A 15,816-nucleotide genomic window follows, 5' to 3' on the forward strand; every position below is an offset into this window, starting at 1 on the left:
TGGTGCCAAATAATGTGACCAAGGTAAAGAGAGAAGGCCGAGAGGCAGCCATGGTTTGCTCTCTTCTTCAGTAGAAGCAGACCGTGTGCAGAAAGCTCCTTCCTGTTTTCCTCTCCGCTGCCAGGAGCAGCTCAGCCAGACTGCCTTCCATGTCCTCTGACTGCTGGAGGCGTTCGCAGAGCTCGCAGATGATCAGAGACCCAAGGGTGGCGTCCTCCAGGTTGTCGTCCATGTCCACGTTGATCACATGCACAGGCTGACAGGTCTCCTGCTCTTGGGCCCACAGCTCTTCTATCACTCGGTCATAGACACTCTCCTCGCAGGTGAAGATGACATCAAAGCGATCTCTGCACTCTTGAAATCTTTCCGGGCGAGGCTTGATTCTCTCGTTTCTTCCCAAGATGTGCAAGATGCCATTGCTGGTATAGCGTTCTCGGTCTTTGCGCGCAAGGTCCTTGCGCATCTGTTCATACGTGGTGGAGAAATCGTAAACCACAGGGAGGTTGCGCGTGGTTCCTGGAAGCCTGACTCGGGATCCGGCTCCAAAAGACCTGACACTGAAACCTTTCTTCATGAGAATGCTGTGGGCCTCCATGCTCCTGTTCATGTTGCTCATGCAGACCACAGCCACCTTGAGCGGGGAGAAGGACATAGCGGGGCCACTTGAGACTCCAAGAAGATAAGTGGAATTCAGAGGCTGAGGGAACTCTGAAACTTGGGAGAGGATGGCCTGGGCCCAGCTCTTCCAGAGTAGTAGTGTCAAAAAACAGAACGTTTTTATACGGAGGCACCAGCCCTTGGTGAATGGAGATCTCTTTATTGGTGATTGGGTTAAATCTTGAGTGACTAGATTTTTGTTTTGTCTTTCCGGTGTAAAGTTTATTGAATTATACTTACGTATGTACACATATCCATAGGGAACATATCCACAAAAACTCAAGAGCCCCCTCAGGCCACCTTTTAGCCTGAGTGATTGGGTTTGGATAGTGGGTGCTGAACAGAGAACGTAATCCAATCACCAGAACAATCCAGTGACTAAATCACCCAACTTCTACCTCAAACTTGTGCCTAACCCCAACAGCCATCACAGAGCATTTTGCAATCTCCAGTTAACCCCTTCATTGCTTGTGCATATGGTGCTAGTTTTGTTTTTAGACAAAGCCAGTAGGCTACTCACAGACTTGAAATTTTCAATCCTGTACCTAATTTAATGACACAAAACATCACTATGGTTATTCTATAGCTTTTCTCGTATTGTTGATACTTCAGGAGTGTAACTGTGTTAAATTGTAGGAAGATATCCTTATTTCTGCTCCTAAATTTATAAGATTATTCACCAGAGTCAAGTCCACCTCTGGAAACACTTCTGCTGATAGTTTTTCACAAGTTACAAGAACACTTTTGTTTTTACCCATTGACATTTTTTCAACTCATAATGACTCTAGAGAGAATTGATCAAACTCAGTGTCCTTTAGCACATCTCAAGTACTGTTCTGAACATTCCCTACTCAGTATATAAAACATTTAAGCACTTCTCTTATAACCATATGTATAATTGATTAATCAAATAATAGAGACAAAAACTGTGAATAAGACACTGACCAGGAAGATAATCCTTTTACTGCAAAAGGGAGCAAGAGAAATAGCTAATTGTTAATTGATTCAATCTGATTGTAAATGTATCTCATCATGAGAAAAGCAGAAATGATTAGAACAAATAAACCACTAAATCTCAGCAACACTGTGGCTACCCAATGAGAGTTGGTTTTTTCTGTCTTATACACTATTATTTAATTCTTTACATTTTTTATTTAATATTTTAACACCCAAAACACTTTTTACTGGGGAATAGCAGATTAAAACGTTGTGATAGTTTCAGGTGAACAGCGAAGGGACTCAGCCATACATATACATGTATCCATTCTCCCTCTCCCATCCAGGCTGGCACATAACATTGAACAGAGTTCCATGTGCTATACAATAGGTTTTTGTTGGTTATCCATTTTAAATATAGCAGTGTGTACATGACCTTCCCAAAGTCCTTAACTATCCCTTCCCCCTGGCAACCATAAGTTTGTTTTCTAAGTCTGTGAGTCTCTTTCTGTTTTGTAAGTAAGTTCATTTGTATCATTTCTTTTTAGATTCCACATATAAGGGATGTCATATGATATTTCTCCTTCTCTGTCTGACTTACTTCACTCAGTATGACAATTTCTGTCCGTCTGTATTGCTGCAAATGGAATTATTTCATTATTTTTAATGACTGGATAATATTTCATCATATGTATATGCGCATATATTATAATATATATATATTATATATATTATATATATAAAATATATATATAGACACATACACACCATGTGTTTTTTATCCATTCCACTGTCTATGGGCTTTTAGATTGTTTCCATGTCTTGGCTATTGTAAATAGTGCTGCAATGAATATTGGGGTGCATGTATCTTTTGGGCCCATGTTTTTCTGGGCTTCCCTTGTGGCTCAGCGGGTAAAGAATCCACCTGCAATGCAGGAGACCTGGGTTCAATCCCTGGGTTGGGAAGATCCCCTGGAGAAGGGAAATGGCAACCCACTCCAGTATTCTTGCCTGGAGAATTCCATGGACAGAAGAGCCTGGCAGGCTATAGTCCATGGGGTCACAAAGAGTCAGGACTGAGCAACTAACACTGTGGTAGTTCTATTTTTAATTTTTAAAGGAACCTCCATACTATTCTCCATAGTGGCTGTACCAATTTACATTCCCACCAACAGTGTAGGAGGGTTCCCTTCTCTCCATACCTCTCCAGCATCTGTTTGTGGAGTTTTTGGGGGTTTTTTGTTTGTTTGTTTGTTTTTGATGATAGCCATTCTGACCAGTGTGAGGTGATATCTCATTGTAGTTTTGATTTGCATTTCTCTAATAACTAGCAATGTTGAACATCTTTTCATGTGCCTATTGGCCATCTGTATGTCCTCTTTAGAGAAATGTCTATTCAGGTCTTCTGCCCATTTTTTGAGTGGGTTGTTTGTTTTGATGCTATTAAGTGTCATAAGCTGTTTGTAAATTTTGGAGACTAATCCCTTATCAGTCACATCATTTGCAAATATTTTCTCCCAGTCTGTGGGTTGTCTTTTTGTTTTGTTTATTGTTTCCTTTGCTGTGCAAAAGCTTTTGAGTTTAAGTAGGTCCCATTTATTTTTGCTTTTATTTCCATTATTCTGAGAGATGGATTAAAAAAGATGTTGCTGTGATTTATGTCAGAGGGTGTTTGGCCTATGTTTTGCTCGAAAAATTTTATAGTGTCTGGTCTAACATTTAGGTCTTTAATCCATTTTGAGCTTATTTTTGTGTATGGAGTTAAGGAATGATCTAATTTCATTTTTTTTTACATGTAGCTGTCCAGTTTTCCCAGCACCATTTGTTGAAGAGACTGTCTTTCCAACATTGTGTAGTCTTGCCTCCTTTGTCATAGATTAATTGACTATAGGTGCATGGGCTTATTTCTGGGTTTTCTATCCTGTTCCATTGATCTATATTTCTATTTTTGTGCCAGTATCATACTGTTTTGATTACTGTAGCTTTATAGTACAATGGGCACCCAATGGAGGTTTTTAATACCTAGATCTGGCCCTGTGATTTTGCAAAGTGAATGAGAGATAAAACTGACCAGAATTTTACAGTTATCTCAGGGATCAGCTCAACTAGGTGAACTATAAAATGTTACAACACTGCAGTGAACTGTTCATGATTTGCCAAAAAGTCTATTTTAAAACTTTTAACTGACATTCAAGGCAACTTTACCTGTAACTGTAATATTGTTGCACTAAGATACAGTTGGATATTCTTGAAATGAAACTGTAAATCATAAGATTGTGCAAATTTGGCCCTATAATTCATGAAACTTTTCACCAGTACAAAAGTCACATTCTGGACTACATCCCTGCTGATTATTTGTTAGTGTTTCAGCAACACAGAATTTTCTGTATTTCATATTTGGAAGGAGAACCAAAATCTTCTTAGTATTAGTAAGAAAATGCTCCAAAATGGAACCAAGAGGCCACTGCAGGAGTAGAACTTCTCCATGTCTCAGTCTGGACTAAGTATGATGAACTCATGCAGAACATCTGCCAGATACTCAAGATACTTATTGAATCCTTGCCCTAAAAAGAACTTGTGAAAGCAATCTAACCATTGGTAATGACCATGAAATATCTCATGATATGTTAAGGACAAATATTGACAATTTCTTTTTTTAATTTTTTTATTGAAGTATAGCTGAGAGAAGGAAATGGCAACCCTCTATTCTTGCTTGGTGAATCCCATGGACAGAGGAACCTGTTGGGGAGTCCATGGGGTTGCAAAGAATTGGACAGGACTTAGCAACTAAACAACAATTGGTTTACAATGTTGTGCCAATCTGCTGTATAAAGTGATTCAGTAATACACATATATACATTTTTATATTCTCTTCAACTATGGTTTATCACAGGATATTCAATAGAGTTTCCTGTGCTAATCATTAGGACTTTGTTGTTTATCCATTCTAAATGCAATTTCATCACCAACTCCAAACTCCCAGAACATCCCTCTCCCTCCCCACTCCCCCTACGCACACACAAGTTTGTTCTCTATGACTAGGAGTCTGTTTCTGTTTTGTAGATATGTTCATTTGTGTCATATTTTAGATTCCACCTGTAAGTGATACCATAATCTTTCACTTTTACTTATTTCTCTTAGTATGAAAATCTCTAATTGCATCCATGTTGCTGTAAATGGCATCTTTCCTTATTTTTAATGGCTGAGTAGTATTCAGTTGTATAGATGTCCACATCTTTATTCATTCATCTGTCAGTGGACATTTAGTTTGTTTCCATGTTTTGGCTGTTGTGGACAGTGCAGCTATGAATATATAGATGCACATATCGATGTATTGTTATATTGTTAATTACAGTTTTGTGTGGGTATGTTCTCAGGAGTGGGATTGCAAGAAAATCAGGAATTGGTGAGAGCATCTGCCTACTTTCATGCTTTCAAATTCAACTTTATGTGAGCATTTGCACCTGCTATGCTGTGCTTAGTCACTTTGTGACCCCATGATCTGTAACCCACCAGATTCCTCTGTCCATGGGGATTCTCCAGGCAAGAATAATGGAGTGGGTTGCCATGCCCTCCTCCAGGGATCTTCCCAACCCAGGGATCAAATCCAGGTCTCCTGCATTGCAGGCAGATTCTTTACCATCTGAGCCACCAGGGAAGCCCAAAATACTGGAGTAGGTAGCCTATCCCTTCTCCAGGGGATCTTCCTGACCCAGGAATTAAACCAGCTGGGCTACCCAGGAAGCCCGAGCATTTGCATTCAGAAATGCAGTACATTTAAAATTATTTTCATTTTCATATGTCTTAAGTTTTAAGTGAATATTATATACTTAGAAATTATAAAAATACCAAGCAAGACAGAAAGATAAACATATGACTTTATACTTGTGCAGGGACAAAATCTATGAAACAACAGACTATCTTTTAATGCTTCTCATGGGAGGTGGTTGTGAATTGCTAATTTTCCTAAATCATTATACCCTCTAAAGCACTGCTTCTCCAACTGTATTCCCCAGACCACTAGCTTTAGCATCAAGTAGAAACTTAAGGAAAATGTAAATATGGACCCCAGACCCACTAAGTCAGATACTCTGGGGGTGGAGCCCAAATCTATGTTATGAAAATCCCCCCAGGTGATTCTGTGCCCACCAGTGTTTGTGGACAACTGCCTGAGGCAGGCATTTCTGACAATACAAAGTCCTATCTTTACTTCTTAGGTACACGACTATACATTAGAAGTTTCTGGGGAGTTTTAACAATCGTTAGATTCAGGGAAAATTTAAATCCTGGTGTCTGCTGGTGGGAACTAGATAGCAATAGTTCCTCAAACTAGCCAGTTGGATCTAACATACAACCAAATTTGAGAATCTTTTACCTTAAGCAATGTTACTTAAATCACCTGTATTCAAATAACCTAGCAGGTTATTTTAGGATCATCCTAACATGCAATTTCTGATTTATTAATCCAAAGTGAGATCCAAGAGTATATACTTCCAACAAACTCCCAGAGGATGCCAAAGCAGCTAGACTGAGAACCTACTTTGAACCCTAAAGCCCTAAAAGTTGTACAAAGGCAAGTCAATACCAGGACACTTCAGGTCTGAGGGTTAATGGGCTTTCAAATTCTGTATCTTAATGGAAATGTCTTCCATTCCCAAACTTTCCATACCTGATGTGCCCTCAAGTCTCTGTTGCTGCTCTGCCCCATTCCACTTGAGAATCTAAACAGATAAGGAAAGGAATGCTACCTGCAAAACACACATCTGATCAAGAGTAACTCATGCTTAAATACTTTAAAGGCTTCCTTGTTTAACGAAAAATGGAAACTGTTCAAATCTTACCTGTTAGAAAGACATGCTGGGGATCTTTTAGTCCTTTCATTTCCTGGAAGGTAGCAGTCTCTATCTAGCCTCAGTATCTTTGTACAAGCTGTGTTCTCTCCCTTCAAAGTTCTCTGTCTCGACCTCCATCTACAAACACCTTCTAAGTAATCTATTCAGCTGTTAGATCAAGCCTAAACTCATTTCCATCAAAGAAACCTATGTTCCCTCCCAGTCACACATAGCTTTTCCTTTGAGATCCCAAAGCACTCAAAAGTGCCTACACTTGTATGAAAGCTGATTATTATTTTAATTCCTCAATGGATTGAAATATCTGGAAGATAGGGATTGTAAGTGCTTAGGCCTACTTCCTTCCCTGGTGGCTCATTGGTAAAGAATCCACCTGCCAATGCAGGAGACCCGGGTGTGATCCCTGGGTTGAGAATATCTCCTGGAGGAGGAAGTGGCAACCCACTCTGGTATTCTCACCCGGGAAATCCCGTGAACAGGGATCCTGGAGGGCTACAGTCGATGGGATCGAAAAGAGTCGAACACAACTGAGCACGCACGCATCTTACCTAGCACCCAGCATAATGTCAAGCTCATAAAGTCATCCAATAAATATTTGTTGAATTGACTGATTAAAAGTGAGTTTTTCCTAATTCTAATTAGCTGAAATAGCACATATATTCTTCTTAGCAAAAACTTGAAATAGATTTTGTACTAAAACCTATTTACTTTAGTATCTCTTTTTGTAATGGGAAATGTAGCAGCAAGAATTTATCAAATGCCTATAATAATTTGACACATTGCTGACACTGCCAGTGTCCAAAATTTGAGTCTACTTAATTTGAATCTAAGTACACACACCAAATCCTAAGGGTCAAATCACCATAATTTACTTTCTTTATTCAAAGTCGGATCATGGCTTATTAACATTCTCAAACAGCCACTATGAACATCAGTTAATCTCTAAATCTCTAGTGTGAATAGTGCTGTTGTTGTTTAGTCACTAAGTCATGTCTGACTCTTTTCGACCCCATGGACTGTAGTCCACCAGGCTCCTCTGTCCATGGGATTTCCCAGGCAGGAATACTGGAGTGGGTTGCCATTTCCTTCTCCAGGGGATTTTCCCAACCCAGGGATCAAACCCGTATCTCCTGCATTACAGGTAGATTCTTTACCACTGAGCCACCCTCCTCTACCTGCTTAAGGTCTCTGCCTGAGCCTAAACATTAAACTGACAGGAGACAGATGAAGCAGACAGAAAAGTGTACAAGATTTATTCAATATTTACCTGTATATGAGGACCTTCGCAACATAATGAAGCCCTAAATAAGTAACCAGACCCAAAAGCTTTTATATTTTTAAGACAAAGAAATAATAATAAATTTGTGACAAAGAGTCAAGACACAGGGCTTTGAGAGAGGCACAGTAAGTTGTGGGGAAGTGACTAGAGAATATATGGTGCGGGAGGCAGGAACATGGGGAGATAAGAATTATTTTATCAAACTTGTTTTTTCAGACCCATTTCAGCATGGCTTCCCAGTTTCTGCAAATAAGGACAGTCTTCTGCTGCTGCTACAGCGAGGTCACCTTTCTCCTGGGAAATTGTATGGCCTGTTTTTAAGTAGAAAAAGTGGTCAGAGAGCCTCCCTGTCATTTTCTGTTTTTCAAGCACCCCTGGAGAAGGGAAAAGCTACCCACTCCAGTATTCTGGCCTGGAGAATTCCATGAACTGTATAGTCCATGGGGTCGCAAAGAGTCGGACATGACTGAGTGACTTTCACTTTCAATTTCTCTTTCACTCCAAAGAATCGTTATTCCAAACTGACCTATTTGGGAATGGCAAGTCCTGAGCTCCTTCATATTCAAGGCCTTTCCTGGATCACCTTGCCTGTCTCTTAAGGACCCTCTCTTGCCCCTCATATTCTACTTCTCAGACTGCCTACTTGCTATTCCCAAGTCCTTTGACCTGGGAAGCTTGCTACTGGTCAACACTCAGCACGGGAATCAGCTCCTATAGGACAGCTCCTCTCACTCCCAGCTAGGCAAAGTGACCGTCCTTTGTCTCACAATGTTCCACAGTGCTGTCTACATAATTTATCACAAGGCATTTTAACTGCTAGCTGTTTTGTCTTCTATAATGTATGGCCTTCCTAAGAGAGGGGGAATATGATATATATTTCTATATCTCCATATTTTAGCTTAGATCTGGTAAGTTATAAAGTGGGTGTCCATTAATGTCTGTTGAGTCACTCCTTTTGTTTACAAGTTTTAGTTTATTTGTTTATAGTGTGATTATTGAGAAATATGGGCTTTACTGGTGGCTCAGACAGTAAAGAATTTGTCTGCAATACAGCAGACCCTGGTTTGATCCCTGGGTCGGGAAGATCCACTGGAGAAAGGAATGACTACCCACTCCAGTATTCTTGCCTGGGGGATCCCATGGACAGAGGAGTCCATGAGGTCACAAAGAGTTGGACATGAGTGAGAGACTAACACTACCATGACTACACTACTGAGAAGTATATTCTAAATATGTGGTGATCCTGAGTGTTTTTATACCAAAGCTTGAATCCATTTATACAGTTAACCCTTTCCATACCTGTGGTAGCTGGGATGGCTTGGTTGTTTCTAAGCAAGTAGCAGGGACAGGGAGGTGGGATGACATTTGGGTTTGTGGGCACTATTCAGGCTGAAATACAGATCCGAAGGCCCAAAGTAGGTGAAGGGAAAATTCACATGTGAGACAACTTCTTAAAGCACTTTTCTTGGGTGTTACCCTGGATTGCCACTTCACCCTGAATTCCTGGCCATTTTTGTCCTTGTCCTGACTTTCTGTTACGTGCAAAGAGACTTTGTGGGAGTTGTGTGAGCTCCATCTCTATGGAATGTCTTTCCTGGGCACAATTATATCAGTTCTTTCAAAGGGAATGGTTACCCTTGGGTTCATGCAATGGTTCTGGTCGTATTCCCTGTGTGTCTAGCACAGACTCTATTCTATCTTCTAATATAACACGCTGCTGAAGAAGGAGCCAGGAATAATGCATGTTGTAGTTCCTACATTCAGGAGTTGTTTACAATCAGGCAGCGGAATAGACTGTCATGGATTTCCCCCGCCCAAGGGTCAGTGTGCTGCCAGTGTACTCTCCTTGGTTAAAAATAGGAACCACATTTCCTTGTTCAAACCAGTACTCTACAGACATCTCTCCTTTTCTTTTCAGATATTAAGACTTACTCATGATTCACAACTTACTGATGTAAGTCATGGACAAGTTAGATAATGGCACACACAAAAATGCTTTCACTAATATAATTCCACTTTTTCTAAATGTACAACTACATAAGTGTCTGCCTATATTTATGAGCAGACTTCCCAGGTTGCTCAGTGGTAAAGAATCCATCTGCCAGTGCGGGTAATACAGAATATACAGGTTGAACCCCTGGGTCAGGAAGATCTCATGGAGAAGGCAATAGCAACCCACTCCAGTATTCTTGCCTGGAGAATCTCATGGATAGAGGAGCCTGGCAGGCTACAGTCCATAGGGTTCAAATGCCAGACACAACTAAGTATTTATGCACATATTTATGGACATGTTCATTTTTTAATCATCTTAATACCAAATTATTTACCTATCTAGTGGCTGTGTTTAGGGGAACTCTTTTTGTTCCTTCTTCATTTAGCTATAATTTACCAATATAAAGTTTATACTTCTAAGGCATATAATGTATTATTTTGATATATTTATTTTGAAATGATTAAGAAATCAAGCCAATTAACATATGCTATACACTTAACTACAATTTGTATCTGTATGTGATGAGAAAACTTAAGATCAAACCTCTTAAAATTTCAAATATATAATATAGTTAACTATAGTTACAGTGCTACCTATTACATCTCTAGAAGTTATTCATCTTGCATAACTGACAAATGTACCCTTTGTATGTGATTGTCCAGGGATGTCACAAGATGTCTCAAAGGGTGAAAAACTCAGTGAGGAATAGTTGAATAAACTTAAACCAGAACACTGTATTTATTTCATCTATTACCAAATCAAGCTAGAGACTTGAAAGATGCATGGCTTTGGAAATTCACAGGCTCTGCATAGGACATAGCATGCTCAGTCAAACATGGTATTACTTTCTCTGTTGATTTGACTGCACAAGATGTAAGTCACAGAACCTTCTTGGAGAACTTCCACTGGAATAGAATTCACTGTTTCCTAGTATCCAGTTTACCACTAGGGTTTCCACCCACCAGTTCTACAGCTCACATCATAGATACCTACGAAAGCTGAAAATTCTGTTCATCCTCCAAAGTTATCTTTGCCTTGGAAAAAAATATGTGAGCCACCTGCTCCAGATTTGCTTGGTCTTGATCCCATAAATGATGGGGTTCAGCATAGGTAGAGCCAGAACGCAGACATTAGTCAACAAGATATGGATGTGAGGCGGAATGTGCCGACCAAACCTGAGTCAGGGTTGTGAAGATTCCAGGCCCATAAAAGAGAATGATGACGCAGACATGGGAGCCACACTTGTTGAGAGCCTTGTGACGAACGTCTTTGGAAGGGATGTGGAAGACAGCATGCAGAATCAGAATGTAGGAAACAAAAAATTAATAGGACATCTAAGACCACTGTTGACATTATGACAGACAGTCCATTCCAGATGTTCACTCTAATGTCATTACAAGCATATTTGGCCAAGCCAGTGTGTTCACAACAAGTGTGTGGGATGACATTATTTTGACAGAAAGTCAATCTTTTCAAAAGAAATATCATGGGGAAAAAATCATCCAATAACTTCTCAGAAAGATGATAACACCAATTTTCCCAATCTGTGTATGTGTAAGAATAGTGGTATATCTCAGAAGGTAGCATATGGAAATGTAGCAGTCAAATGGCTTCACCAGAAAAATCCCTGACTCAGAATGAAGGTGAAATGGACAAAGAAGAGCTGGGTGATGCAGTGATCCAGGGAGATCTCCCCAACACAGAACCAGAAGATAGCCAAGACCTGAGGGACTGTGCATGTGGAGAGGACAATGTCTGCTCCAGAGAGCATGCAGAGGAAGAGGTACATGGGTTCATGGAGGCACCATTCCATGAAGATAATGAAGATCAGCAGGCTGTTCCCAAGCAGGACGATGACATAGGAAATGAAGAAGGGATTGGAGATCCTCATATGCTAGTCATCAAGGCCTGGGTTGCCCAGCAAGCAAAAGACTGCGTGGCTAACACTAGTGTGGTTTAAAGAAAGCATATATAGAGAGACTACCAGAGACATCACTTCAAACTCTCCAACAGAGATGAAAATTCAGATTTTCCTGGAATATACTTTGTAAAGTCACAAAGACTTTTGGCATATCTCACACACTTCATCTTCTGTGAACATGCAAAAAAGAAATATGAAAAGCCAGTAGGGTATATTCTCTGCCTCAGTGAGTGATAGTCTAACTAAAAGTTATGCACATCTCCAGGGTACAGAGAGATGGGGACTCTTCTACACTGCTGGTGAGAATGTAAGTTTGTACAACCGCTATGGAGAACAGTGTGGATATTCCTTCAAAAGCTAAAAACAAAGCTACCATATAACCCTGCAATCCCATTCCTGGGCATATATCTGTAGAAAAAACACCATCTGAAAGGATATATGCACCCCAATGTTCATTGTAGCACTGTTTACAATAGCCAAGACATGGAAGCAACCTAAATGTCCATCAACAGAGGAATGGATAAAGAAGATGTGGTACATATATACAATGGAATATTACTCAGCCATTAAAAAGAATGAAATAATGTCATTTGCAGCAACATGGATGGACCTAGAGATTGTCATACTAAGTGAAGTAAGCCAGACAGAGAAGGAAAAATAAAACATGGTATCACTTATATGCATAATCTTAAAAGAAATGAAAAAAATGAACTTGTTTACAGAACAGAAATGGATTCACAGGTTACAGAATGAATTTATGGTTGCCAGGGAGAAAGGGGACTATCACATTGTTAATCAGCTGTGAAAGGAAAGTGAAAGTGAAAGTCGCTCTGTCATGCCTTACTCTTTGTGACCCCATAAGCTATACTGTCCATGGAATTCTCCAGGGCAGAATACTGGAGTGGGTAGCCTTTCCCTTCTCCAGGTGATCTTCCCAACCCAGGTCTCTGGCATTGCAGGCGAATTCTTTACCAGCTGAGCCACAAGGGAAGCCCAAGAATACTGAAGTGTGTAGCCTATCCCTTCTCCAGGGGATCTTCCTGACCCAGGAATCAAACCGGGGTCTCCTGCATTGCAGGCGGATTCTTTACCAACTGAGCTATGAGGGAAGCCCATTAATCAGCTATACTACATTATAAAATTTAAAACTTTTTAAAATAAGAATTAAAATATTTTAAAAATCTACTTTTAAAAAGCTATGCATATCTTCAGATAATCATATAAAGCACATCATTGTATATATTTCTCTTACAAACAAAGGATTATGAGTATACAAAGTGTGAAAGTGTTAGTCACTCAGTTATGTCCAACTCTTTGTGACCCCATGGACTATAGCCTGCCAGGCTCCTCTGTCCATGGAATTTTCCAGGCAAGAATACTGGAGTGGGTTGCCATTTCCTTCTCCAGGGGATCTTCCTGACCCAGGAATCAAACCCAGGTCTCCTGCATTGCAGGCAGATTCTTTACCTTCTGAGCCACCAGGGAAGCCCATGAATGTACAAAGGAAACCATTATATGTATCTGAGAATGCTATAACAAGAGGTTTCTTGAATTTGAACTTGAACTTCACCTTGTGTTGGTTAGTTTATTATAAGGAGAATGAAAAGAAGAAAAAGCAATAGTAAAAACTGGATATTCAAATTGAAATACCGCATGTTTGTGAACCCCATTTGTTCAGATCCAGGAGGCTGTGCATAGGAATACTGAAGAGAGCAGGGTAGGTTGGAAGCTACGAATGGACAGGCGATTATTGGGGGAAGGATGAAACAAAGGAAATTTTATAGACTGGGGCCAGGCAAAGATGCCAAAAAGCTCAGTGTGAGGATTTGCCTCTTCCATTGTTCCCCTGACCAAGTTAGAGTGACCTTGGTCTGACAAAAGTTCAGCCTAAATGTTCACACTCAAGGCTCTTCCCTCACAGTTCTCTTCTCATACCTGCCTGAGAAGTCCTGGTCCACTTCCCAAGTCCTGCCTTAGGAGTCTAGGACAGACCTCTGTCATTGTCAGGGCTCTTATCATATTTGCAGAAGGGTCTTGAGTCTAAGTCAATATCTGTTTTGTTTTCTCATGTCTGGCCCAATTATTAGACACTGGTCATATATTAAATCACTTTGCATTCTTTATAGACCTCCATTAACCTCAGCTGCCTATACACTCTGCACCTCCCTTCCTAAACTTTACATTCCACATGGACTGGGGGCAACCAGTTGGATGCCTTGGTCTTTGCCAGGCTTTCTGCACATATGTCAATAGCCTCCAAGAGGCCTGTCACCAGCCTTTTCTGAGTCTTCAGGAACAGACATAAGATTGATGATGAAAGTCAGCTTGTTGGGGTCCAGACATTTAGGCTGTTTATTCTCTGTCAGGAGAGCCCTGGAGGGAAGCACTTACATCTGAGCCCCAGGGAAAGTTGTCTCCGCCAGGCTTGTCACCTCCCCAACAGCCTAGATCCACTGCTCAGTTCATCCATGCACAGCTCAGCCTTTCCCTCCTACTTCTTCTCCTGTTCTCTCCACATGCCCTATTCTCCACCCCAACTCAGTGTTTATACTTAGGATGTTTTCCTGCAAAAAACCCATCCCAGCAAAACCAACTTTGCTACAATCTTGTTTAATACTTACAATGCCATTAAATATTGAGATAAATTAATGAAAATTAAAGTTATTTTCAATCTGATATATCAATGCCTACAATTATTAGGTAAAGTTTATTTTCAAATTTTTGTCCTTCATATAAGGATGATTTGAATTATATTTATCCCTAGAGTCATCATAAGATCCATATTTTGGAGTTATATATCATGAGTCTTCATTTTTTCCTAAGGGTATGAAGATGTCCATGCACAATTTGTAGAAACCTTGTGATTCTTGACATTTGTGACATATTTCATTTGCCAGCCTAGATTATCATTCCATTTACTGCTTATTCACCAAAAATTCACATTTATGAGTGTTGAGGGGAAAAAATGCTAATGCTTTTTGTGTATTCTTTTAAAGTAGTTTTACCTGCTCACCGTGAATGCATACATAAACTTTTTAACTTAAAAACAACTTTATATTCAATAAATTATCCAAGTACTCTTGTACATTATTGTTTCTCAAGACAGAAGATGAAATTAATATCAACTTCAAAAAGATTTGTGTTTTGTTATAACTACACACAGCTTTCTCATAAACCAATTCTAAATCCCATAACTGTACCTTTTTTATTTGTTTGGTCAGACACCCCTATATTGTTCAGTGTCCGTTACTGAAATGCATAAAATAAAACTTGACTTTGCTGAACTACAGGTTTATTTCTGCGGCTCTTACTAATTAGGCAAGGACAATGTCACTCATCTCCAATTTCTCAACCCAGCATTTTACCCAAGTTTAATTGTTTTTGACAGCCAGACATTGCCCTGGGCCCTGTAATTATGTACTTCCAGCCATAGGAGAAATAAAAATCATTAATTTTGCTGAAATAAACTTTATAGAAATAGCTCTGCTAGACAAAAACTTGAGCAAAATTTTAATTCATACTGATGTCTTAATTTAACAAATTTTCATGTAATTGTTTTCTGTGTAATAAAACACATAAATGATCCTAATATCTATGATGTGTATTTTCTTAACTTTCATACATATATGACCTGGTCAGGAACAAGCTGAATATATACTTCCTATTCTCAAGAATCTCTCCTCTATGAAAAATACTCTTAAGAAGTATTAATATTTTGTTTAATCTCTTAAGTATTAAGATATTTTCAAGCTAACTTTCTGTTTTTGATTTCTGACCTAAGAATATACTTTATAAGATTGATATTTTAAAAATATGTTAAGATGTGCTTTATGGCCCAGAACGATGTCTAGTCTGGCAAATATTCTATGTGAGCTTGAAAATAATCTTTGTTCTGCTATGATTGAAAAGACTGTTCCATAAATGTCAACTAGATCAAGTTAGTTCATAGTTTTGTACTGACAACTTAATTTTCATGGATTTTTGGACTGCCTGGTCTATCAAAGAAAGGTGATAATGCCTCCAACCATAATAGTGGATTTGTCTCTTTCTTCATGCAGTTTTATCTGGTTTTGGCTCACATATTTTGACCTTCTGTTGTCAAGAACATATACATTTCAATTGTTATGTCTTCTTGAAGAATCAGCCATGCTGTCATTATATAATACAGTTCTTTATTCCA

The 15,816-nt window shown here is 39.4% G+C and overlaps 1 protein-coding gene and 1 pseudogene across 1 annotated transcript; both read right to left on the bottom strand.

The window, feature by feature from the left end:
* Positions 1 to 67: 67 nt before the first annotated feature.
* On the bottom strand, positions 68 to 652 carry LOC110124641 (RNA polymerase II subunit A C-terminal domain phosphatase SSU72 like protein 3-like). Its single transcript, XM_070464591.1, has one exon. It carries the CDS (start codon positions 650 to 652, stop codon positions 68 to 70), a length of 585 nt encoding a protein of 194 aa, XP_070320692.1.
* A 10,087-nt stretch (positions 653 to 10,739) lies between these two features.
* Positions 10,740 to 11,684, bottom strand: LOC110122567 (olfactory receptor 52B4-like; annotated as a pseudogene).
* Positions 11,685 to 15,816: the final 4,132 nt, after the last annotated feature.

This window comes from Odocoileus virginianus, unplaced genomic scaffold, assembly GCF_023699985.2.
Source record: "Odocoileus virginianus isolate 20LAN1187 ecotype Illinois unplaced genomic scaffold, Ovbor_1.2 Unplaced_Contig_30, whole genome shotgun sequence".
Lineage (NCBI taxonomy): Eukaryota > Metazoa > Chordata > Mammalia > Artiodactyla > Cervidae > Odocoileus > Odocoileus virginianus.

Coding starts and splice junctions, on each gene's coding strand:
- LOC110124641 (XM_070464591.1), bottom strand. CDS start 652: ATGTCCTTCTCCCCGCTCAAGGTGGCTGTGGTCTGCATGAGCAACATG.